Consider the following 27,491-nt stretch of genomic DNA (forward strand, 5'->3'; position numbering starts at 1 on the left):
GAACCCGGAGCCCGCCCACGCCGCCTTGTCCCGCCAGAAAATAGGTACTTTGATTTACGCCGGCGGGACAGGCAATTTCTCGGCAGGACTTCGGCCCATCCGGCCGAGAGAATCGAGCGGGGGGGGCCCGCCAACCAGTACCGGAGACTTCGGCAACCGGCGGGGGCGGGATTCACGGCGGCCAACGGCCATTCTCCGACCCCGCTGGGGGGTCGGAGAATGACGCCCCTGGAAACTGCAACAGATATTCAACTCATAACTGCAGACTATCAGCTGAAAACTGTGCAGAGATTCAACTGGAAACTATGCAGAGAATCAACTAGAAACCGTGCAGAGGATCAACTGGAAACTGCAGAGATTCAGCTGGAAACTGTGCAGAGGATCAACTGGAAACTGTGCAGAGGATCAACTGGAAACTGTGCAGAGCATCAACTGGAAACTATGCAGAGGATCAACTGGAAACTGTGCAGAGGATCAACTGGAAACTGTGCAGAGCATCAACTGGAAACTATGCAGAGAATCAACTGGAAACCATGCAGAGAATCAACTGGAAACTGTGCAGAGATTCAGCTGGAAACTGTGCAGAGGATCAACTAGAAACTGTGCAGAGGATCAACTGGAAACTGTGGCAGAGGATCAACTGGAAACTGTGCAGAAAATCAACTGGAAACTGTGCAGAGAATCAACTAGAAACTGTGCAGAGAATCAACTAGAAACTGTGCAGAGGATCAACTGGAAACTGTGCAGAGGATCAACTGGAAACTGTGCAGAGGATCAACTGGAAACTGTGCAGAGAATCAACTAGAAACTGCAGATAATCAACTAGAAACTGTGCAGAGGTTCAACTGGAAACTGTGCAGAGAATCAACTGGAAACTGTGGCAGAGGATCAACTGGAAACTGTGCAGAGAATCAACTGGAAACTGTGCAGAGAATCAACTAGAAACTGTGCAGATAATCAACTAGAAACTGTGCAGAGGATCAACTGGAAACTGTGCAGAGAATCAACTAGAAACTGTGCCGAGGATCAACTGGAAGCTGTGCAGAGGATCAACTGGAAACTGTGCAGAAAATCAACTGGAAACTGTGCAGAGGATCAACTGGAAACTGTGCAGAGGATCAACTGGAAACTGTGCAGAGAATCAACTGGAAACTGTGCAGAGGATCAACTGGAAACTGTGCAGAAAATCAACTGGAAACTGTGCAGAGAATCAACTAGAAACTGTGCAGAGGATCACTGGAAACTGTGCAGAGGATCAACTGGAAACTGTGCAGAAAATCAACTGGAAACTGTGCAGAGAATCAACTAGAAACTGTGCAGAGGATCAACTGGAAACTGTGCAGAGGATCAACTGGAAACTGTGCAGAGAATCAACTGGAGAAACTGTGCAGAGAATCAACTAGAAACTGTGCAGAGCATCAACTGGAAACTGTGCAGAGAATCAACTGGAAACTGTGCAGAGGATCAACTGGAAACTGTGCAGAGAATCAACTGGAAACTGTGCAGAGGATCAACTGGAAAACTGTGCAGAGGATCAACTGGAAACTATGCAGGGAATCAAGTGGAAACTGTAGAAAATCAACTGGGAACTGCAGAAAATCAACTGGAAACTGTGCAGAGAATCAACTGGAAACTGCAGAGAATCAACTGGAAACTGCACAGAGATTGAACTCGAAACTGCAGACAATTAGCCGGAAACTGTGCAGAGAAACAACTGGAAACTGTTCAATTCAAAACGGTGCCGGGAATCGGCTGGAACCTTTGCAGACAATCAGCTGGATCTGTACAGCGAATCAATTCGAAATTGTGCAGAGAGTCAACTGGAAACTACAGAGAATCATTCTGGAAATTGCACAGAGATTCAACTCAATACTGCAGAGAATCAACTGGAAACTGTGCAGAGAAATAATTGGAAACTGTGTAGAAAATCAATGGGAATCTGTGCAGAGAATCAGCTGGAAACTGTGCAGAGAATCAACTGGAAACTGTGCAGGGAATCAATTAGAAACTGTGCAGAGAATCAACTGGAAAATGTGCAGAGAATCAGCTGGAAACTGTGCAGAGAATCAACTGGAAACTGTGCAGAGAATCAACTAGAAACTGTGGCAGGGAATCAATTAGAAAATGTGCAGAGAATCAACTGGAAAATGTGCAGAGAATCAACTGGAAACTGCAGAGAATCAACTGGAAACTGTGCAGAGAATCAACTAGAAACTGTGCAGAGAATCAACTGGAAACTGTGCAGAGAATCAACTAGAAACTGTGCAGGGAATCAATTAGAAAATGTGCAGAGAATCAACTGGAAAATGTGCAGAGAATCAGCTGGAAACTGTGCAGAGAATCAACTGGAAACTGCAGAGAATCAACTGGAAAGTGTACAGAGAATCTAGAAAGTGCGCAGAGAATCAATTGGAAACGGTGCAGAGAATCATTTAGAAACTGTGCAGAGAAGCAAGGAAACTGTGCAGAGAATCAATCGGAAACTGCAGGGAATCAATTAGAAACTGTGCAGAGTATCAGCTGGAAATTGTGCAGAGAATCAATTAGAAACTGTACAGACAATCAACCAGAAGCTGTGAAGATAATCAGCTGGAAATTGTGCAGCGAAGCAACAGGAATCTCTGCAGATAATCAATTGGAAATTGTACAGAGATTCACTGGAAACTACAGAGAATCAGCTGGAAACTGCGCAGCGAATAAATTAGAAACTGTGCAGAGAATCAACTGGAAACTGTACAGTGATTCACCTAGAAACTGCAGAGAATCATGAAAATTGTTTGGCCTTACGGACCCTATGACTATGTCTACGTGGTTCCCCAGACGGTACAGCAGAACTGGAGGTGGACTCCTGTGATTCCTGCCCTCTGACACGGGATCCCTTTGGCGGCCGTTTCCTGGGGCGTCCTGGCCTAGATGGGCCAGGTTGTGGCCCGGGACGACTGGGGATGGCGAGCTGCCAGCCTGTCCTGCCCGTTGCCCACCCGATGCACCTGGGACGGAAGTGGGGGGAGTCCGAGGTGTCGCGGTGTTCCGGGACCTCCCCTACAGGGGGACCCAGGACGGACCACAGCACCTCCTCCTCCCTCGGGGTGCCCGATGGCCCCCAGGCCTCTACATGGGTGGGAGATGCGAACGGACTGGCCATCCGACGCCCCCCCGACATCTGGCGCTGCCAGTCCTGGAGGCCCGTGCTGGTATCGACAGGGGTCTGCAGGTTTGCAGCCATTGGAGCTCAGGGGATTGGCAAACCCTGCGCCGATGCCCTCAGCAATGGCCTGCATAGACTGGGCTATGGCCTGCTGAGACTGGGCTATGGCCTGCTGGAGACTGGGCCATGGCCTGCAGAGACTGGGCCATGGCGTTGAGCGCCTCTGCCATCTGGCGCTGGCTCATTGGCCTCCTGTGAGAGGGGCAGCCATGTCCTGGGCCACAGACGCCGCCTGCATGGAAAGCCCCAGGCCTCGCAAACCGTTCCCCATGTCTGACGCCGTCGCACCCATTGCCTCCACCGCGGACGCCACCCGTGCGGTGTCGGCCTGGGTGGCACGCATGACCGGCACCACTGCCCAGCTCCTGGACGCGGGTGGACTCATCCACCTGCGACTGCAGCCGCCGCAAGCCGGCCGTCACCCTCTTCGCTCGACTCCGGTTCGGTGGTTGCATCGGATCTATGTGTGGGTGTGGTAACTCCAGGAACCCGGGATCCATCTGGGCGGGCAGATGTTCGCTTGGGCTGGGCTGCCCTCCGACCGCCCGGGCCCCTTCTGCTGCTCCTACCTCCGCCTGCTGTATCGGGACAGCTGTGTTGTGCGCACCAGTGAGTGTTACCAGACGCCTCATCACTAAAGTGCCCAACCGAGGTGAGTGTTTCTGCGATGGTGGAGGGTGTTGGTGACAGCAGTGGCGTTGTGTCGTGCTCTTCGTCCCACTCTGAGTCCATGGCACTTTGGGGTGGCAGTTCGTCTCCGCCCATCTAATCTGTGTCACTGTCCGGTATTTCGTTTTCCTGGGTAGTGCTCTCCCGGCAGGGGTGTCCTGGGTAGTGGTGTCCTGGGTAGTGGTGTCCTGGGTCGGCTGTGACGGGGGCCTGTGGCTGCCCCCCTCGTCGCAGGGTGGCACACGCCTGCGTCGTCGCACCGCACGAGACGGGGGCGTCATCTCCCTGGTGCTCCAGGTCTCTCTGTCTCCCATGGTGTGCGAGGGGCATCCTGCGGGCGTCGCATGCCGGAGGGTCCGGGTCTCTCTGTCTCCCGTGGTGTGCGAGGGGCATCCTGCGGGCGTCGCATGCCGGAGGGTCCGGGTCTCTCCGTCTCCCGTCGCCTCCGAGGGGCATCCTGCGGGCGGTCTGCATCTGCGGGGAGGGGTGCCTCGACGTTTGCTCCTGCGATACACAATGAAGCATGCATGGTTAGATACGCAGGCAGTGATCAGGTGATATGGGGGAGGGGGATATAGGGGAGGGGGGATATGGGGACGGGCTGTCGGTGGCTCACTTGCTAGTACGCCCCCGACCTCTGCATCAGCAACCTCCCGGTCCTCAGGTCCGCCAGCCAGTTCCAGGGCCCTTTCCTCGTGTTCGGTCAGTGGCCTCTCATCAGCGGGGCCTCCTCCAGTCCTCACATGCTCCCTCGTGTTGTGTGCGCGTTTCTCCTGTGGCGGGGGTGGGGGGGGTGGCAGGGGTAAAAGGCAACAGTGTTAGACAGGTATATGAATGCACGCCATTGGTTGCGCATGTATTGCAGAGGTTAAGGTTAGGGCTGGATTCACTTGGGGATATGGGGGATATGGGGAGGGGGGATATGGGGGAGGGGGGATATGGGGGAGGGGGGATATGGGGAGGGGGGATATGGGGGAGGGGGGATATGAGGGAGGGGGATATGAGGGAGGGAGGATATGGGAGAGGGAGGATATGGGGATATGAGGATGGGGGATATGAGGGAGGGAGGATATGGGGGATATGGGAGAGGGAGGATATGGGGGGATATGGGGAGGGGGGATATGGGGAATATGGGGGAGGAGGGATATGGGGGAGGGGGGATATGGGGGAGGGGGGATATGGATATCGGGCGGGGGGGAGGCTCACCCTGCCTGCTCTGATGAGGTTGTTCACCTTCTTGTGGCACTGGGTGCCTGTCCGTGGTGTCAGGGCCACAGCGGTGACGGCCTCTGCCACCTCCCTCCACAGACACCGGCTGTGGCATGAGGCAACTCTGCGGCCGTGCCCGGGATACAGGGCCTCCCTCCTCTGCTCCACTGCGCCCAGGAGCGCATCCACATCCCGTGACTGGAACCTCGGGGCTGAGTGGCTGCCGGCCATCCGGTCAGGTGTTCCGGTCGGGTGTTCCGGTCGGGTGTTCCGGTTGGGTGGGGGGGAGCAGCGCGTCCTTATGAGCCGTCACGCCGTGCGGCGTGTATGACGCTGCACAGCGTGAACCACATGAGCAAGCGCGGATCCCGTCACGTCGCTGCTAGCCCATTTCGGGTTGGAGACTTGCAGCGTGACGCAAGTCGGATTTGCGCCGTTTTTCGCGCCGATCGCCGGACTTTGCGCCGATAACAGAGAATTTCGCCCATGAACTGGAAATTGTGCAGAAAATCAACTGGAAACTGCAGGGAATCAATTAGAAACTGTGCAGAGAATCAGCAGGAAACTGTGCAGAGAATCAGTAGGAAACTGTACAGAGAATGAACTGGAAACTGTGCAGGAAATGAACTGGAAACTGCAGGGAATCAATTGGAAACTGGGCAGAGAATCAGCAGGAAACTGTGCAGATAACCAACTGGAAACTGCAGAGAATCGGCTGGAAACTGTTTAGCTAATTGATGCGATCATCAATTCACGTGTCGAAGTAAACCGTGGTTGTAATCAGCTTAGAACTGAGCCTGCCTGTGACCGGTACAACACTGAAGGCGGCCCCGCAGGTCAGCAGCTCTTATACTTCCTGTAAAGGGGGTGGAGCCATGGGCGGAGCCCGTACATGCCCCAACATATCCCCTGTGGGTGAAGCCACACAATGGCCCATAGGTAGAGCCCACAGGGTTAATAACATAACAGTGCACTGGTGACTTATCAGTAATTATACATTCACAACAATAATCAACTGGAAACTGCACAGAGATTCAACTCGAAAATGCGGAGAAAATAAACTGGAACTGTGCAGAGAATCAACACGAAAATTAGGAGAATCAACTGCAAACTGGGCAGATAGTCAAGTCACAACTGTGCAGAGAATCAGCTGCAAACTGCAGAGAATCAACTGGAAAGGGCAGAAAATCAACTGGAAATTGTGCAGAGAATCAACTGGAAACTGCAGAGAATCAGCTGGAAAATGTGGAATCAATTCGAAACTGTGCAGAGAATCAGCTGGAAACTTTGCAGAGAATCAGCTGGAATCTGTGCAGAGAATCAGCTGGAAACTTTGCAGAGAATCAGCTGGAATCTGTGCAGAGAATCAGCTGGAAACTTTGCAGAGAATCAGCTGGAATCTGTGCAGAGAATCAGCTGGAAACTTTGCAGAGAATCAGCTGGAATCTGTGCAGAGAATCTGGAAACTTCAGAGGATCAACTGGAAACTGTGCAGAAAATCAGCTGGAAAATGTGCAGAGAATCAGCTGGAAACTGTCCTTCCGCAGCCGGTGCTACCAAGTTGATGAATCCAAGTTGATCAGTCACTTCTATATAATTGAGTCTTTTCCCTCCAGATTCTCAGCTGGTGAAGTTAATCTCGTCGCGCACGCAGATTTTTGAAAAAAATTGCATTCGAAAAGTTTGGATTTTTATGTACCTGAAATACTGATTTGTGAAAATTAGGGTCTGAATTCTAAAGTACGTTTTAGTCGGTTAAAACTCCGAAATGCCAAGCTCTTTTACTTGAGAGTTTTAATCATGAGACATTTACTAATTGGCGTGCCCCTGTTCCCTGAGCGGCCCTGAAAGGGTTAAATTCACAAACGTGTCTGCCACAAGCTAGAATTCTGCCACGGAAGTCAACTTGAAAATTCACTTCTTCAAATTTATTTTGACATCTCGGGTTATAAAAGATCCCGCCGCTATTTCCTGTCTGTGTGTGTGTCTGATGCAGGATTGAGGGGGATCTCTTTAACTGGAATCCCACTGTCCTTGAAATGGGATCAGATAAGAAATCTGCGCAATCGATCAACCTTCCCCCAGCTCGGAGTGTGAAACTGCCCACAATGTAACTCCAGCTCCGGAACTGAACTTGTCTGCACTTGCCTGTAGATCTGAGGCTAGCGGGGCGCAATGGGGAGCTCGACAAAGCCACAGATGATGGAAGAGTCCGAGAAACTAGCTGAATTTTCCAAATGCTGCCTGTCAGAAGTGTTTGAGGTGACTTTTCTCTTGAGTCCATGTTTGAATCCCCGCCGCGTACAGACAAGACCGAGTCAGTATAAGGGGAGAGCGTTGGCGAAATTAATCTTTGAATTCTAAGGACGAAAACACCTAGGAAATATTCGAAGTTAAGGTCGCATTTAATCAATTGCATGCGAAGTCTAACAGTTGCTGCAAAGACTCGTCCCGGTTAATGGTTTATCATTTCATAATGTTAATTCTGCAATTGGTTTTGTGCAGTTCTTTTGGCATCCGTTTATATTCCAGCTAACACTAGCAAGTCAACTGCAAGAGACAATGTACCGCAAATTGAAACTATTTCATATTTTAAGATGAGTTATTCGTTTTCATCACATGTTTTTTACATTTATTCAGCCAGGTTTTGCTTTGAGAGTATTGGGAAGGTTAATTTGCATGCACTGGCATTTGGGATAAATAGCACAGCCGGGGCAGATTGGTGGTTAAACAGGAACTGCAGAAGTTATTGTCTAAATTGTGCCGTTCTGCTGTTAGCTACACAGAAATGGCACTCAGCATTGAAAAGCATTGAAGAATGTGGGGAGAAATTCTCCGTTATCGGCGGAAAGTCCGCCGATCGGCGCAAAAAACGGCGCAAATCCGACTTGCGTCACGTCGGAAAAATGGGTCGATAGTCTCCGGCCCGAAATGGGCTAGCAGCGACGTAACGGGATCCGCGCTTGCGCAGTGGTTCACGCCGTGCAGCGTCATACGCGCTGCACGGCGTGACGGCTCATAAGGCCGCGCTGCTCCCCCCCCCACCCGACCGCAACACCCGACCGCAACACCTGACTGGATGGCTGGCCGTCGCTCAGCCCCGAGGTTCGAGTCACGCGATGTGGAGGCGCTCCTGGACGCGGTGGAGCAGAGGAGGGACGCCCTGTATCCCGGGCACGGCCGCAGAGTTGCCCCACGCCACAGCCGGCGTCTGTGGAGGGAAGTGGCAGAGGCCGTCACCGTTGTGGCCCTGACACCACGGACAGGCACCCAGTGCCACAAGAAGGTGAACGACCTCGTCAGAGCAGGCAGGGTGAGCCTCCCCCATATCCCCCCTCCCCCATATCCCCCCTCCCCCATATCCCCCCTCCCCCATATCCCCCCTCCCCCATATCCCCCTCTCCCCCATATCCCCCTCTCCCCCATATCCCCCTCTCCCCCATATCCCCCTCTCCCCCATATCCCCTCTCCCCCATATCCCCCTCTCCCCCATATCCCCCCCTCCCCCATATCACCCCCTCCCCCATATCACCCCCTCCCCCATATCCCCCCTCCCCCATATCCCCCCTCCCCCATATCCCCCCTCCCCCATATCCCCCCTCCCCCATATCCCCCCTCCCCCATATCCCCCCTCCCCCATATCCCCCCTCCCCATATCCCCCCTCCCCCATATCCCCCCTCCCCCATATCCCTCCTCCCCCATATCCCCCCTCCCCCATATCCCCCCTCCCCCATATCCCCCCCTCCCCCATATCCCCCCTCCCCCATATCCCCCCTCCCCCATATCCCCCCTCTCCCCCATATCCCCCCTCTCCCCCATATCCCCCATATCCCCCCCTCTCCCCCATATCCCCCCTCTCCCCCATATCCCCCCTCTCCCCCATATCCCCCCTCTCCCCCATATCCCCCCTCTCCCCCATATCCCCCCTCTCCCCCATATCCCCCCTCTCCCCCATATCCCCCCTCTCCCCCATATCCCCCCTCTCCCCCATATCCCCCCTCTCCCCCATATCCCCCCTCTCCCCCATATCCCCCCTCTCCCCCATATCCCCCCTCTCCCCCATATCCCCCCTCTCCCCCATATCCCCCCTCTCCCCCATATCCCCCCTCTCCCCCATATCCCCCCTCTCCCCCATATCCCCCCTCTCCCCCATATCCCCCATATCCCCCCTCCCCCATATACCCCCCTCCCCCATATCCCCCCCTCCCCCATATCCCCCCCTCCCCCATATCCCCCCCTCCCCCATATCCCCAAGTGAATCCAGCCCTAACCTTAACCTCTGCAATGCACGCGCAACCGATGGCGTGCATTCATATACCTGCCTAACACTGTTGCCTTTTACCCCTGCCCCCCCCCCCCACAGGAGAAGCGCGCACACAACAATAGGGAGCATGTGAGGACTGGAGGAGGGCCCGCTGATGAGAGGCCACTGACCGTACACGAGGAAAGGGTCCTGGAACTGGCTGGCGGACCTGAGGACCGGGAGGTTGCTGATGCAGAGGTCGGGGGCGTACTAGCGAGTGAGCCACCAACAGCCCGTCCCCATATCCCCCCTCCCCTATATCCCCCTCCCCCGTATCACCTGATCACTGCCTGATGTCTAACCATGCATGCTTCATTTGTGTATCGCAGGACCAAACGTCCAGGCACCCATCCCCGCAGGTGCAGACCGCCCGCAGGATGCCCCTCGGAGACCACGGGAGACGGAGAGACCCGCACCCTCCAGCATGCGACGCCCGCAGGATGCCCCTTGGAGACCACAGGAGACGGAGAGACCCGGACCCTCCAGCAAGCGACGCCCGCAGGATGACCCTCGTACACCACGGGAGACGGAGAGACCTGGAGCAACAGGGAGACGACACCCCCGTCACGTGCGGGAGCGACCACCCAGCGACGAGGGGGGCAGCCACAGGCCCCCGTCACATCCGAGCCAGGACACCACTACCCAGGACACCACTACCCAGGACACCCCTACCCGGGACAGCACTACCCAGGACACCCCTACCCGGGAAGACGAAATACCGGACAGTGACTCAGAGTGGATGGGTGGAGACGAACCCCCACCCCAAAGTGCCATGGACTCAGAGTGGGACGAAGAGCACGACACAACGCCACTGCTGTCACCAACACCCTCCACCATCGCAGAAACACTCACCACGGTTGGGCACTTCAGTGATGAGGCGTCTGGTACACTCACTGGTGCGCACAACACAGCCGTCCCGGTACAGCAGGTGGAGGTAGGAGCAGCAGAGGGACCGGGCGGTCGGAGGGCAGCCCAGCCCAAGCGAACATCTGCCGCCCAGATGGATCCCGGGTTCCTGCAGTTACCACACCCACACATAGATCCGATGCAACCACCGATCCGGAGACGAGCGAAGAGGGTGACGGGCGGCTTGCGGCGGCTGCGGTCGCAGGTGGAGGAGTCCACCCGCGTCCAGGAGCTGGGGTGGTGCCGCTCATGCGTGCCACCCAGGCTGACACCGCACGGGTGGCGTCCGCGGTGGAGGCAATAGGTGCGACGGTGTCAGACATGGGGAACGGTTTGCGAGGCCTGGGGCCTTCTGTGCAGGCGGCGTCTGTGGCCCAGGAAATGGCTGCCCTCTCACAGGAGGCCATGAGCCAGTGCCAGCGCCAGATGGCAGAGGCGCTCAACGCCATAGCCCAGTCTCTGCAGGCCATGGCCCAGTCTCTGCAGGCCATGGCCCAGTCTCAGCAGGCCATGGCCCAGTCTGTGCAGGCCATCGCTGAGGGCATCGGCGCCAGTGGCCATGTGCGAGCCGGCGTCGCACTGTCACAGACAGGGTTTGCCAACCCCCTGGGCTCCATGGCTGCAAACCTGCAGACCCCTGTCGATACCAGCACAGGCCTCCAGGACTGGCAGCGCCAGATGTCGGGGGGCCGTCGGATGGCCAGTCCATTCGCATCCCCCACCCATGTAGAGGCCTGGGGGCCATCGGGCACCCCGAGGGAGGAGGAGGTGGTGTCCCGGCTCCCTCTGTAGGGGAGGTCCCGGTACACCGCGACACCTCGGACTCCCCCCCCCCCTTCCGTCCCAGGTGCATCGGGTGGGCAACGGGCAGGACAGGCTGGCAGCTCGCCATCCCAGTCGCCCAGGCCGCAGCCTGGCCCATCTAGGCCAGGACGCCCCAGGAAACGGCCGCCAAAGGGATCCAGTGTCAGAGGGCAGGAATCACAGGAGTCCACCTCCAGTTCTGCTGTACCGTCTGGGGAACCACGTAGACGTAGTCAAAGGGCCCGTAAGGCCAAACAATTAGACACTGAGTAAGTTGGCACGGGTGCAGGGCACAGATAAGTTTTTTATGTTACACCTACCGAAGCTGCCTTTGTGCTCTGTCCAAAGTGTGTGGGGGTGTCATGTACGTTGAGCGCAAGTGTGTGTGTGAGGGGTGGTCTTACCTCAGCCCCAGGTGAGTCTGCCCCCTTCCCCCTGAGCCGCCATCAACATCCCCCGGGCAGAGGACGGGACCGTGCGCTGCAGTGTCACAGCCGCATGCAGGGATGGTCCGGGTGGATGGTGGTACTGTGGCCATGGGTCAGACATAGTCCAACGATGTAGAGCCAGGAGCTCATCGCAGGGCGGGTTGTCATCATCCTCCATGGCCTGTGATAGACACGCGTCCACCCGCAACTGTGTGAGCCCGGCCCGTTGTGCCGCAGGTGGATCGGCAATGGGGGGGGGGGGGGGGTGGTGTGCATGCGGGTGGGGTGGGTGGGGTTGGGGAGGGGGGTGAGGGTGCTGGGTGGGTGGATGGGTGGGGGGTGTGGGTGGTCGGCTGTTGCCATGGTGTGCGGTCTGTGGCCATACTACCCGATTCCCACGCCCATCTAGTCAGTGAAGCGGGCGTCTATCAGTCTGTCCCGTGCCCGCTGGGCCAGCCGGTAACGGTGGACAGCCACCCGCCTGTGTCTACCCCGTCTGCCCTGACCATTGCCCCCATCCCCCTCATCTGGGGAGGACTGCGCCTCTTCCTGCTGCTCCTCCACTCCGCCCTCCTCTGCTGGGCTATGTTGTGCAGGACGCAGCACACCACAATGATGCGGCCGACCCTATCTGACCGATACTGGAGGGCGCCCCCAGAGAGGTCCAGGCACCTGAAACGCATCTTCAGTACACCAAAGCACCTCTCGATCACTGCCCTTGTCGCTACATGGGTATCATTGTAGCGGTTCTCCACCTCATTGCGTGGCCTCCGTATAGGCGTCATCAGCCACGATCGCAATGAGTAGCCCCTGTCGCCCAGCAACCAGCCCCTCAGCCGGGGATGGCGTCCCTCGTACATGCCGGGGTGGATGACCGCGACAACACGAATGAGTCGTGTACACTGCCTGGGTGACGGGCACAGATGTGCAGGATCATCATGCGGTGGTCGCAGACCACCTGTACGTTCATCGAATAGGTCCCCTTCCTATTAGTGATATCTGCAGGTGGCCGCACGGCGACGTGCATCCCATCGATCGCGTCCTGGACCATGGGGAACCCGGCCACGGCAGAGAAGCCCACGGCCCGGGCATCTTGGCTGGCCCGGTCCACGGGGAAGCGGATGTAGCGGTGCGCCATGGCATATAGGGCATCTGTCACTGCCCGGATGCACCGGTGCACCGATGTCTGCGATATGCCGGACAGGTCCCCACTCGGTGCCTGGAATGGCCTCGTTGCATAAAAGTTCAGGGCCACCGTAACCTTGACGGACACGGGGAGAGGGTGTCCCCCGCCAGTGCCACGCGGTGACAGGTGTGCCAGCAGGTGGCAGATGTGTGCCACGGTTTCCCGGCTCATCCGGAGTCTCCTCCTGCATTCCCGGTCCGTGAGGTCTTGGTATGACTGCCGGGGCCGGTACACACGGGGCGCCCTCGGGTGCCTCCGTTGCCGTGGGGCCACGACGTCCTCCTCCCCCTCCTCGTCCTGTCGGTCAGGTGTCCCTCCAGCCTGGGCGGCTGCCGCCTGCCCCTCTGCGGCAGCCTGCGCCGCCTCTCTGGCACGCTCCTCCTCCTCCTCATCCAGGGCAACATAGACATGAGCGGTTGCCACCACGGCGGCCAACATCGCTGGATGATCTGAAAACATGACGGCCTGGTGTGGGGGAGGGGAACGACGACATGTCATCATTGCCCATATCCCCTCCTCCCCCCAGCCAGGTGGCATGGACCGCATGGATCCAACTGTTGGAGGCTGGCACCTGGCCAGGTGGACCAACTCACTTGCCCTCCCATCCCCCTCCTCGGCACGGACCCCCCCCCAACCTCCACCCCAGCACGGACCCCCCCCCCCAACCTCCACCCCAGCACGGACCAACCTCCACCCCGGCACGGCACGGACCCCCCCCCAACCTCCACCCCAGCACGGACCCCACCCCCAACCTCCACCCCGGCACGGACCCCCCCCCCCAACCCCCAACCTCCACCCCGGCACGGCACGGACCCCCCCCAACCTCCACCCCAGCACGGACCCCCCCCAACCTCCATCCCGGCACGGACCCCCCCCCCCCAACCTCCACCCCAGCATGGACCCAACCCCCAACCTCCACCCCGGCACGGCACGGACCCCCCCAACCTCCACCCCAGCACGGACCCCCCCCCCAACCTCCACCCCGGCACAGACCCCCCCCCCCCCAACCCCCAACCTCCACCCCGGCACGGACCCCCCCCCCCAACCTCCACCCCAGCCCAGACCCCCCCCCCAACCTCCACCCCAGCACGGACCCCCCCCCCCCAACCCCCAACCTCCACCCCGGCACGGCACGGACCCCCCCCAACCTCCACCCCGGCACGGACCCCCTCCTGGCACTCCCCCGGAGCCCAGCCTACTCTAACCACCCCCCCCCCCCCCCGCCGCACACACACACACACAACCCGAGACACACCTCTCCTCACGCAATCAGACTGCGGCCACGCCATTGCCTGCCCAGAGCCAACCCCCCAGGCCGTCACTCACCTACATGCTGGTCGGCGTGACCCTGGAGCACCGGGTCACACCGATGAAAAGGAGGTTTGATTCACGTCGACGTGAACGGTCATCACGTCGACGGGACTTCTGCCCATCCGGAAGGGAGAATATCGGCAGGCCAAAAATCGGCTGCCTTGCGCAGACCCGTGACATTCTCCGCGGCAGCGGCGCCATTAACGCCCCGCCGACTTTTCTCCCTTCGGAGACTTCGGCAACCGGCGGGGGCGGGATTCACGGCGGCCAACGGCCATTCTCCGACCCTCTGGGGGGTCGGAGAATGACGCCCGTGAACTCCGTGTATTTCTGTAATACATGTCAGCTTAGCCCACCACAAATTTTGTCTTCTCATTACAAATCTCAGTAGCTTTTTTTAACAATGTGACAACTGTCAATTTCTGGCAATCAACCTCTTGTGCACTGAAAATTAACGATCACAAGTGTGGACCCTCATTCCTTCCAATTTGTGATTGTTGCAAATTTGAAAAATGTAGGGTGGGATTCTGTGATCCTGAGGGAGGCTAAGTGTTGACGCCATCGGAAATGCCGTCGCGTTCTCGACGGCGTCAACACGGCCTTAGGATCAGCAATTCTGGCCACTACAGGGGGGCCAGCATGTCACTGGAGCAGTTCACGCCGCTCCAGCTGCTGATCCCAGCGTCAAATGGGTGCCGCGGGATCCGCGCACGTGCAGTGGCGCCCCGACGCAACATGGCGCAAGACTACAGGGGCCGACGCGGAGGAAAGGAGGCTGCCAGCCAGAGAGGCCGGCCCGCAGATCGGTGCCCCCCCCCCCACAGGCTGCCCCCGGACTCTTCCACGGTGCAGTCCCACCGACTGACAGCAGGTGTGGACGGTGGCGGCAGGACCCGTCATTTTTACGATGGCCGCTCGACCCATCCCGGGCCGAGAATCGGCGGGCCGGCCGCGGAGAGCGGCCCCCGACCGGCGCCGCGCCAACCATGCCGGCGCCAATGCCGCTGATTTTCCGCTCTTCGGTGAATGGCGGGGCGGCATGGTTGCGGGGATTCTCGGGCCCAGCCCGGGGCTGAGAGAATTCCGCCCGTAAAGTTTAAAATTATTAATTTTTTTCCTTTTTTCCTCACGCTCTCATTGCAATCTTTCCTACCCTTTCTTTATTTCACTTCCTTTATCTGATTTTGATTCTCATTCACCTGCTCTCATTTATATTTCTTTCTCAGTTCCTGCGCTGTTTACCAATCCTTCATTCCGATTGGTTTAGGAGATACCTGGTTGGTTGTCCTCTTCAGTCATGTCCCAGTTGCCCTTTCGCTGTGATATTATCATCTCACCATTTCAGCAACATGTCATACCTGTTATACTTCTTGCATTAAAACATATGCACTTCAGGCCACGAGTCCCGCTGTTTTCAGTAACATCTCCCTGTCTGCTCTTCCTCAGAGCCATAGTGGCCCTATTTCCTAGTTCTCCCTCAATTTTTTCACCTTCTGACCTATTGCTCCCGTGCCCACCCCCCTGCCATACTAGTTTAAACCCTCCTGTGTGACACTACCAAACCTCGCAGCCAGGATATTTATGCCTCTCCAGTTTAGATGCAACCCGTCCTCCTTATACAGGTCACACCTGCCCCGTAAGAGCTCCCAGTGGTCCAGATAACTGAAACCCACCCGCCTGCTTAGCCACGTGTTTAGCTGCTCTAGCATCCTATTTCTAGCCTCACTGGCACTTGGCACAGGGAGCAATCCCGAGATTACAACCCTTGAGGTCCTGTCTTTTAACTTTCTGCCTAGCTCCCTGAACTCCTGCTGCAGGACCTCATCCCCCTTCCTGCCGATGTCGTTAGTACCAATATGTACCACGACCTCTGCCAGTTTGCCCTCCCACTTCAGGATGCCCGCTATCCGTTCTGAGACATCCTGGACCCTGGCACCAGGGAGGCAACATACCATCCTGGAGTCTCTTTCACGTCCCCAGAAGCGCCTATCTGTGCCCCTGACTATGGAGTCCCCTATGACTATTGCTCTTCTGCGCTTTGACCCTCCCTTCTGAACATCGGAGCCAGCCATGGTGCCACTGCTCTGGCTGCTTCTGTTTTCCCCTGATAGGCTATTCCCTCCGACAGTATCCAAAGGGGTATATCTGTTCGAGAGGGGTATACCTGTTCGCGAGGGGGACAACCACAGGGGATTCTTGCACGGACTGCCTGCCCCTTCTGGTGGTCACCCAGTTCTCTGCCTGCACCTTGGGTGTGACCACATTTATATAACTGTTATCTATGACGCTTTCTGCCACCTGCATGCTCCTAAGTGCATCCAACTGCTGCTCCAACCGAACCATGTGGTCTGTGTGGAGCTCCAGTTCAGTGCATTTTCTGCAGATGAAGCCATCCAGGACGCTGGAAGCCTCCCGGACCTGCCACATCTCACAGTCAGAGCACTGCACCCCTCTAATTTTTATTGCGTTAATTAATTAGTAAATTACATTTTTTTAAAAAAAATTTTAAACTTACTTTTAACTATATGTTTGCTAGCACTAGATTTCTACTGTAAATGTAAAAGCTAAATACAGTACTGTCCGATCTTTGGCTTAGATACCCCTCTAAATTATGATTAAGTAATTAATTAATTATGTTTAATTAGTTTAACAGTTTTGAATTTTTAAATTTAGTGCAGATTCCCTATCAGCCAATCAGATCACAGCTTCCGGTGACGTCACTTCCCAGGGTTCTCCCTGGTTTTCTCTCTGCTTCCCGGAATGCACTCTGGATCTCTCCCTGCTGATTACCAGTTACAAAGCCAAGCAAAGGAAACAGAACAAAAAGGGAAACAGCACCTCCTCCCTCTGCGCCGAATTATCACACTGCCCAAATTACCAAGTTCCAATTCCCTCTCTGGCTGTGTCTTACTCACTCAGGCTGTGTCTCCTTCACCTGCGCAAAGCTTCTATTGGACTTGAACTCTGTTGACAGCAGTCTCCATTAACCAAGCATGAGTAACTTGTTGGTCTGGATTTCAATGTTAGTTTTCTTCATTCTCTCCACAGGTGGTCAGGAGTTGTCTTGCCTCTTACCCTCATCTCTTCTACCTGATACTGTGTGTGCTAACACTGAGGGGAGTGAATGCCAGTCCAGAGACACTCTGTGGGGCAGAGCTGGTGGATGCTCTCCAATTTGTGTGTGGGGACCGAGGCTTCTATTTCAGTAGGTTTATCTCTTTCATCTGGATACATAGTCACCTTGCGACAGAGTGTGAGTAAATGATGCAGACTGCAAGTTTACAATAAATGGAATCCTTACAACAGCTTTGGGATTTTCTTTTAGAAGCATGAATGAATGTGGTCACTAATTGTGTTTAAAGATGTAATGATAAGAAACAGGTGATTTTGGACCTATGGATACCAAATTGTTCCACCACTGGGGATTTTCCTCACCTCCGATCTGGGCCAGTTGTAGACTCATTGATAAGAAATTGATCACTGTGATTGGTCAATAGCTCCACTATTGTTTAAATTGCTTGATTGCCTGGATGAGGGAGATGGACCTGGGTCTTTTGGCATTCATAGATTATCATTGAATTACATGGCACAGCAGGAGACCATTTGGACTATTGCACCTGTGCAGGCTCTTTGAAAGAACTTTCCAATTAGTCCCACTCCTCACTCTTGCCTTCCTAGCCCTGTTTTTTTTTCTTTTTAAAGAATATATCCAATTTCATTTTAAAAGTTACGACTGAACTTGCTTCCATGATCCATTCAGGTAGTGCATTCCAGATTGGAACAACACATTGCATGACAAAAAAGCGCCTCATTTGCTAGGATGTAGGAGGAGGTCAAGGATAGATTCCTTGGGGCCAGCAGAAGTAACATTGTGGGAATGATTTTCCAGACAGGGGAGAGATGGTTGGAAGGTTCCTACTTATTTTCCTACCTCTCAACCAACCACAAAAGATGTGTTTTAGAGAAGAAATATCTTAACTCCCTTGAGTGCTGTGACTCTTATGAACAGATACAAGACAGGTTTTCTTCTAAGTTTTTTATTAAAAAGAAAGAATTTTATATGATTGCAACAGCAGCCATTCACTCATTCACATAGAACACGCATAAAAGCAAAGGTATTTACAAAAGAGATAGCACGCACTGAGGGCTGTAAAGAATTTAGAAAGTTACTATACTATTGTCTTCCAAGATGGAGGCTGGAAACGTTGCGTACCTGATGATTCTTTCTTGCTGCATTGAAGAAAATGGAGGTTGGAAATTTCCAATGATGAATTCACAGTGACTTATTCCTTGCAACAATACGTTTACGGCTTTGCTGCAGTCCAAGTTGTAGTCGAGCGCTAAGATGTGGCTTGGTTCTGTGTATCTTCAGGTAAAATGATAGCCTCACATCTCTGCCTGTTAGCGAATTTCTAGGGTACTTCCTTCACTGGGCAAGATCTCTTCTTTTTGAGTTTCTGTCTCCCTTCTGGTTAACATGAGGTTGCTACTCAAGGTGTGGGTTAATAAATGTTTCTTCCCATATGCTGGTTTCTGTCATGTGACCATAGTGTCAGTGTTCCCATTGTCCACATAATGATTTTAGTACTGATGCACAACTGGGGTTGAATAAAGGCCATTTGCACCTCCTTGGGATAATTTCCTTTACACTCATTGAGTGGAATTCCATTCTGCAGGCATTACATTATGTGGCCATTGCCCATCAATTTCTGTAGACGATGAGACAATAGTAGCTATTAATTCCACAGGAGATTGTCTCTCTAATAGAATGTCCCAAAGTAGTTGTTGGAACATTTTAATGTTCTGTCAAGGATATTAAAGAAGCAGGCTACTTCCAGTCTTGAGCAGTCCCATGTATATCTCCAAACAAGGATGAAAGATCACCTGACCCCATTGACCTCCATCATGTTACAACACTGACCCCATTGACCCCCATCTTGTTACAATGCTGACCCCATTGACCCCCATCTTGTTACAACGCTGACCCCATTGACCCCCATCTTGTTACAACGCTGACCCCATTGACCCCCATCTTGTTACAACGCTGACCCCATTGACCCCCATCTTGTTACAATGCTGACCCCATTGACCCCCATCTTGTTACAATGCTGACCCCATTGACCCCCATCTTGTTACAACGCTGACCCCATTGACCCCCATCTTGTTACAACGCTGACCCCATTGACCCCCATCTTGTTACAACGCTGACCCCATTGATCCCCATCTTGTTACAACGCTGACCCCATTGACCCCCATCTTGTTACAACGCTGACCCCATTGACCCCCATCTTGTTACAACGCTGACCCCATTGACCCCCATCTTGTTACAACGCTGACCCCATTGACCCCTATCTTGTTACAATGCAGATTTTTCATCCTCTGTTATTTTTTTCTCAAAATAGTAAAACTTTCCATGATTTCACAGGCACAATTATGTGGGTGTGACAAGGGGAAGAGAAGACGCTGCAAGTGTTTCTCTGGTTATGACCAGATAGAATATCAGCTAATGTGGAGACTAGGTTGGGATGTTAGGTGGTCAGGAGTTAGTTGGAATAATAATAATAACATTTTATTGTCACAAGTATGAAGTTACTGTGAAAAGCCCCCTGTTCGCCACATTCCGGCGCCTGTTTGGGTAAGCTGGTACGGGAATTGAACCCGTGCTGCTGGCTTTGTTCTGCATCACAAACCAGCTGTCTAGCCCACTGAGCTAAACCAGCCCATGTATAGCATCAAGGGATCAGGAGGTGGTGGTCACGGACAAGATGAGCTCAAAGAGGACAAGAGGGGAGAAAGGAAAGAAACTGGAGAAAGATGCAAGTTCAGGTCATGACCAATGGCAAGACTTCAAAAAGGTTTTGCCAGTGGGTTAGGAAAAGACGGGGCAAAGTCTACTGGTTGGATAGTTCTAATGTTGGGAAACAAAGAAGTTGATGAGCTCCTCACATTTTGTTTTTGAAAGTGAGGGTGGAGGACACAGGCAAGAGGGATTTTGGTGGATCATTTCCAGCAGTGGAGAAGCTGGGGTTATCTTTGTGTTGCAGTATGATCTTGGCAAAGTAAATAGTTTAGCAGTGGAGAGCAGGACCTGTTAATGTTTTGTGTGGTCCAGCCAGATTTGGCAGTGAATGGCAAAACCAGTTGTCCACCATATCCTTTCTTCCACTTCTAACAGTGGAAGAACGATCGCATCTGAAACCTTGACAAAAGCACACATTTCCTTTCCAAATTTAGATTTTGTACAGCACAGCGTTTCTTCTGCCAATTTGTATTTCTTTTGGCATGCAGCACTCTCCTTGGGACTTCAAGCCCATGGATTCTGGCAAGGTTCTTGGCCTATGTGTTGTGGCCCGGGTCTCAGATGATGCATCAAATCATAAGGGTTGTTGGGTTTCCAACTGTCAGCTGGTCAGAAGTACTTTACTTTCTTTTCTGAATGTAAAAATGTACTTATAACATAGAATTGCATCGAGTATCTTGTGCAGAAATAAGCCATCAGAGCCAACTGCTCTGTGCTAGTATCAATGTTCCACACAGGCCTCCTCCCACCTACTTCATCCCACCCCATAAATGTATCCTTCTATCCCTTTCTCCTTCATGTGTTTATTCCGTTTTTCCTTAAATACACATTATTCTGCTTAACCACTCCATGTGATAGTGAGAGATCCATGTTCTCACCACTATCTGGGTGAAAAAGTAAGAAGCTTTTCTTGAATTCCAAATTGAATTTATCAATAACTGTCTTATATTCATGGACCCTTGTCTTCGGATTCCCACACAAATGGAAACATCTGTATTGAACCGGTACACAATTTTAAAAATATCTATCAGGTCAACCCTCGGGTCTTTTTTCTAAAGTCAAGTTCCTTATCTTGTTCAGCCTTTCATAATAAATATTCAAGCATTTCTTTCTGTATTGGTGAAAAAAGAGACATGCGATCTAAGCTTTTTGTCTTGCACTCATCAGGATAGCTTGCAAGAAATTATCAAAACTGCAATGGGGTTACAACATCAAACTGTAATGGGGGAACCGCAATTTATACTGTGTAAGAGAGCACTGCTTGGTTGGCAAGTGGGCACTGATTGGCAGAAGTGTTGCTATAGAGAATGCAACAAGAAGCAGTTAGCTGCCAAGTTTTGAAATTCAAGCTGGTCAAGGGGAATGAACCAGGGAATGGCTGATCCATAAGTTTTTGTTTAGCTGAAAAGGGTACAATTTGTGGGTGTGCTCCATTCTCTATAGCAATGCCTCCATTATTCAGAATCAACTTGCTAACAGATCAGCACTCCTATTTCTCATGCAGTATAAATTGTTGTCCCCCCATTATAGTTTGGTTAATTCTGCCAAGTTGTCCTGATAAATGCAAGATGAAAAACTTTGACAGCATGTCTCCTTTGTCAGAAATACTCTGTATCACTAAATGTTCTGTTCTGCTATAAGTCTGTGAATCTGTTATATGTCTTCTACAGGGCCTTGGTTATGTTTATAATATGGGGATTGGGACCAGAACTATAACTGTATTTTCCCACACAGACAAGCCTACAGGCTATAGGTCAAGTATGAGGCGGCCACCCAGAGGGATTGTGAATGAGTGCTGTTTCCAGAGCTGTGACCTCAAGTTGCTCGAGATGTACTGCGCAAAACCACAAAGAGCAGATGGCCCTGTACGCATCCAACGTCACACAGAGAAAGGACAGAGGGTAAGGAACGGTTTTATCCCAGTCCAACCTCTTCCCCCCCCCCATCACTGCAGTCCTCAAAGAGTACCACACAATTGCCTTCAGTCCCCATCAAAATGGTTTCATTGATTCCAATCCCCTTCCTAGCAACTGTCTCAGACTGTTTGCAAACTTTGCAATTTACTTGAACCAATTCTGCCCCATATCCTTTCCATGACAAAGAACAAGTTCTTCACCTCCAGTATATCTCCAAACTCTGCCCCTACCTCATCTCATCTGATCTGGAAACACCCTTGTCCATGTACCTGTTACATCCAGACATGACGATTCACTGCTTCCATCTTCCGGCATGTGTATACTTGAGCTCACTAAAACTCTGCTGCCTGTATCTTAATTTGCACCAAGTCCCATTTGGGTGCCAGCCCCAACCTCACACCCCGCCACCTCTGCCACTGTGATTTTTGTCCTAAACTCTTCAACTTTAAAATTCTTATCCTGATATTCTAATCTCCCGCAGGCACACAATCTTTTGGAGCAAGTTTTGTCTTAATATATTCTCCCTTCAAACGATGCTTTTTCTTTGCTTATGCAGAGAAAATTAATTTTTTTAATTCATTTACAGTATGTTAGCGTCACTGCCTAGGACTGCATTTATTGCCCATCCCTAGTTGCCCTTGAGAGGGTGGTAGTAAACTCCCTTCTTTAACATTTGCAGTCCCTGAGGTGTAGGTACACCCGCAGTGTTAGGGAGGGAATTCCAGAATTTTGACAGTGAAGGAATGGCGATATATTTCCAAGTCAGGATGATTGCGAGTGGCTCAAAGAGGAGCCTCCAAGCACCTTGGGACATTTGTAATACATTAAAGTTTCTACAGAAATGTAACCTGCTGTTGTTCAACCTTAAAGTAAATGTCCCTTTGTAATTACAGTTTAATTTCCACCACTGAATGTATTTCTTTTGGGAATTACAGGAGAATGTCTGGAGAAACCCCAGTCGAGCTAATGCCAGCAGTGTCAATCGTAACTACCGAATCTGAGGCAGGAGAAAATAAATGAGGGACCGCCGGAAAACCTGGTCTATTTTAACCCTGGTGTGGGCTTACTGAAAAAAACTTGCCAATTGTCCACAATCGGAGGCACACACTAGTCACAAGTTATCAAATGAAACCTGTTGTTCGAGGAACTCATCTCGTAGTTATCAAATTAAACCTGTTAGCTGGACTCATTTCGTGGAAAGCACAAATTTTCGCCAGCTTATCATCATTCCTGGGGTTTTTTTGTGGGAGGAGGGGGTGAACAAACGGGTTTGGATGGATTCTGCAGCAAGAGAAAAATGAATTTTCGAGCAGGATTTTCACATTTAACGTTCATGGGAACGATGGCTTAGTCGACGTATGTGTGTGTGTGGACCAGTTAGAGGGCCAGTGTCTAAGAAACTGATTTAATTTTAACTTCCACATGAAGATTATGACATATTTCATTGTTAATAAGCTGATCTGATTGTGCCGGAGTCATGTTTGACACTTTATGTAGCATATTAATTTGCATATAAGCTACAGGTTTGAAAAAATGCACTCAATCTATATTGGGGGTGCTTCTTATATGCAGGTCAATACTTAATGGGGGTGGGGGAGAACAGGTTGGGTGCCTGTATGCAGTTGTGGCATATATGAATGGCAATATGGTAATTGAACTGAGCATCAAAAATGCAATTCAAGATTACAGGTATTTTCACACTTGAGTGTGTAAAGTTTTGTAACTATAGATGCCATAGGATTACAGGACATTATGATATGATTTCACCTATAACCCTTGAGCATTGCTTGAAGAAAAGAGACTTTTTTTTGTTGAAGCTTTTCACTTTCCACTCAACAGGACAATCACAAGAAACCAATGTCAGGGCAAATAACAAATTTATACCAAATAAGAAGAGAGTGCTGACTGTTTGACAAATGGACTCTGATTGACAGGCGTTACCATGGATAATGCACCAGTTGATGGTGACTGACAGTTAACTGCCAATCATTGTTTGAATTTGAATTTAAACTAGGTAGCTTGACTCTGGTCAAGCATTGCCCTGAGGGCCATCACTTATTTTGTTTAACTGGAACGGGCACAATACATGTTATTTCTGTTCTGTTTGGGCATGGTCTGTACTATGCATGGTCTGTACCATGCCCAATGGGAACAGCGGAAGGGAAATACTATTCAATACCATCCACCAGTCTTTGCGATGTATGACGTACGTACCTAGCATCACACTGGTACAGAAAAGTGCCCAATCTACCTCACAAAACACCCTTGAAGGCCAATGTATCTCAAAGATTTGGGCAACTAACCATCTCTGGCTGCTATTCTGCAGTAGGAACACGAGCGGTATTCACCACTAACGGGATGCTGCTGTCAAGCCAAAAGGATGTTCTACCTATATAAATGAGTAATATGGAATATGAATTTCAGTGTTAGTGTGATGCTGGGTAGATAGACCGCATGTCCCAAAGACTGACGAATCATATCAAACAGAATGGTTAATTCCTCAGGGCAATGATTTGACCAATCAGAGTCAAGCTGCCTGGTTTAAATTCTAACAATGCTTGCCAGTTAACTGTCACTCACCATTAACAGGTCATTCTCCATGGCAATGCCTGTATCACTCGGTGTCTACTTGTCAAGCAATCAGCATCCTCCTCTCCTTTGGGCAGCATGGTAACACAGCGGTTAGCACAGTTCCTTCACAGCTCCAAGGTTCGATTCTCGGCTTGGGTCACTGCCTGTGCTGAGTCTGCACGTTCTCCCTGTGTCTGCATGGGTTTCCTCCGGATGCTCCGGTTTCCTCCTGCAATCCAAAGATGTGCAGGTTAGGTGGATTGGCCATGCTAAATTGCCCTTGGTGTCCAAAAACGTTAGGTGAGGTTACTGGGTTACGGAGATAGGGTGGTGATGTGGGCTTAGATAGGATGATCTTTCCATGGGCCAGTGCAGACTCGATGGGCCAAATGATCTCTATGATCTTTGTTGCATCTCCTAATATTGGCATTCTTGCGAACTGTCTTGATGAGTGGGAGATGAAAAGCTTCGACAAAATAGTGTCTCTTTTTTCAGTAATGCTTTGAGCTCTGCTATAAAATAGCTATGTGTATTAATCCTGAATTTCAATCAATACAGTAAGGTCACGGATCCTCAGTATTTCATGTTAAGAGACTGTAATTCTTTTGAAGTTTGCATAGTGAGCGTATTTTTATAAATCGGTTTTATTCTATTTTTCCAGCTCTATTTTTCCAGTTCTATCTCTGTCTGACCTGTGCATCCATCTAGTAAGGTTCCACATTAAGAGCAGAACTTCACACAATGCCTGTTATGCAAATATAACGTAAATGAAACATTTGCCGCTTCTTCCAACTTTTTTCTGAAGAATAGAATCACTTAGAATTTCCAGCATAGAACCAGCTGGTCCATTCTGGTGTTTATGCTCCACACAAGCCTCCTCCTATCCTCCTACTCCCTCTTCACCTCAACCTAACAAGAAATCCTTCTATTTCTTTCTCCCTCCTCTGCCTATCCAGCTTGCCATTAAATACATCAATGCTAATCACCCAACTACATTCTGTGATGGCAAGTTCCACATTGCCACAGTTCTCTTGGTAAATAAGCTTCTCCTGAATTCCCGATTACCATGAGTGACTATCTTATATTGCTGGCCACTAGTGTTGGTCTGCCCTGTAAGGATCTTTAAGTCAACTCTTTGACGTTCAAGAACAAGAGGACATTATCTTAAAATTAAAACTCGGCTCATCATAGGAAAATAGGCACTTCTTCACACAAGGTAATCTGGAATTCCTATTTCAATGGCTAGAGATGCTTGAGGAAAATTGGAGCTTCCAAGCATGAGATTAATAGATTTTTTTAATGGGTAAATCCCAATGAAGTTGGAGCTAAGGTCGATAAACGGATTTGAGGTTCAGATAAGTCATCATCTAATTGAATAGCCAAGCAGGATCGGGGAGATGTTGGGTTTCCTGCTGTTCCTAATGTTCTATTGTTGATTTGAGATAGTGTTGCTATTTAACCGCCCTCCACACACTGCCAGAAACAAGTTTGGTTTTACCATAATTCACCAGTTCAATCTCTGAGGAAAACATTACCCCAAGAGTTCTCTGTAAAGATAAGAACATAAGAACTAGGAGCAGGAGTAGGCCATCTGGCCCCTCGAGCCTGCTCCACCATTCAATGAGATCATGGCTGATCTTTTGTGGACTCAGCTCCACTTTCCGGCCTGAACACCATAACCCTTAATCCCTTTATTCTTCAAAAACTATCTATCTTTATCTTTAAAATATTTAATGAAGGAGCCTCTACTGCTTCACTGGGCAAGGAATTCCATAGATTCACAACCCTTTGGGTGAAGAAGTTCCTCCTAAACTCAGTCCTAAATCTACTTCCCCTTATTTTGAGGCTATGCCCCCTAGTTCTGCTTTCACCCGCCAGTGGAAACAACCTGCCAGCATCTATCCTATCTATTTCCTTCATAATCTTGTATCTTTCTATAAGATCCCCCCTCATTCTTCTAAATTCCAACGAGTACAGTCCCAGTCTACTCAACCTCTCCTCGTAATCCAACCCCTTCAGCTCTGGGATTAACCTAGTGAATCTCCTCTGCACAACCTCCAGTGCCAGTACGTCCTTTCTCAAGTAAGGAGACCAAAACTGAACACAATACTCCAGGTGTGGCCTCACTAACACCTTATACAATTGCAGCATAACCTCCCTAGTCTTAAACTCCATCCCTCCAGCAATGAAGGACAAAATTCCATTTGCCTTCATAATCACCTGTTGCACCTGTAAACCAACTTTTTGTGACTCATGCACTAGCACACACGGGTCTCTCTGCACAGCAGCATGTTTTAATATTTTATCATTTAAATAATAATCCCTTTTGCTGTTATTCCTACCAAAATGGATAATCTCACATTTGTCAACATTGTATTCCATCTGCCAGACCCTAGCCCATTCATTCCAGTATCCTCTGCACCTTTTGCTTTACCACTTATCTTAGTGTCGTCTGCAAACTTGGACACATTGCCCTTGGTCCCCAACTCCAAATCACCTATGTAAATTGTGAACAGTTGTGGGCCCAACACTGATCCCTGAGGGACACCACTGACTACTGATTGATAACCAGAGAAACACCCATTAATCCCCACTCTTTGCTTTCTATTAATTAACCGATCCTCTATCCATGCTACTACTTTCCCATTAATGCCATGCATCTTTATCTTATGCAGTAACCTTTTGTGTGGCACCTTGTCAAAGGCTTTCTGGAAATCCAGATATACCACATCCATTGGCTCCCCATTATCTACCGCACTGTTAATGTCCTCAGAAAATTCCACTAAATTAGTTAGGCATGACCTGCCCTTTATGAACCCTTGCTGCGTCTGCCCAATGGGACAATTTCCATCCAGATGCCTCGCTATTTCTTCCTTGATGATAGATTCCAGCATCTTCCCTACTACCGAAGTTAAGCTCACTGGCCTATAATTACCCGCTTTCTGCCTACCTCCTTTTTTAAACAGTGGTGTCACGTTTGCTAATTTCCAATCCACTGGGACCACCCCAGAGTCTAGTGAACTTTGGTAAATTATCACTAGTGCATTTGCAATTTCCCTAGCCATCTCTTTTAGCACTCTGGGATGCATTCCATCAGGGCCAGGAGACTTGTCTACATTTAGCCCCATTAGCTTGCCCATCACTACCTCCTTGGTAACAATCCTCTCAAGGTCCTCACC

The 27,491-nt window shown here is 51.2% G+C and overlaps 1 protein-coding gene across 2 annotated transcripts; it reads left to right on the forward strand.

Moving 5' to 3' along the window:
- Positions 1–6,518: 6,518 nt before the first annotated feature.
- Positions 6,519–24,969, forward strand: igf1 (insulin-like growth factor 1). Of its 2 annotated transcripts, none has more exons than XM_072484771.1 (4): positions 6,519–7,348; positions 17,074–17,278; positions 21,560–21,726; positions 22,677–24,969. In XM_072484771.1, exons 1-4 carry the CDS (start codon positions 7,262–7,264, stop codon positions 22,740–22,742), a joined length of 525 nt encoding a protein of 174 aa, XP_072340872.1. In that variant the 5' UTR covers positions 6,519–7,261; the 3' UTR covers positions 22,743–24,969. The 2 variants fall into 2 exon arrangements, with proteins under 2 accessions (XP_072340872.1, XP_072340873.1); XM_072484772.1 differs by having other exon boundaries at positions 6,717–7,348; positions 17,074–17,230.
- The last annotated feature ends 2,522 nt before the right edge of the window (positions 24,970–27,491 follow it).

The sequence above is a fragment of the Scyliorhinus torazame genome, chromosome 19 (assembly GCF_047496885.1).
Source record: "Scyliorhinus torazame isolate Kashiwa2021f chromosome 19, sScyTor2.1, whole genome shotgun sequence".
Taxonomy (NCBI): Eukaryota; Metazoa; Chordata; class Chondrichthyes; order Carcharhiniformes; family Scyliorhinidae; genus Scyliorhinus; species Scyliorhinus torazame.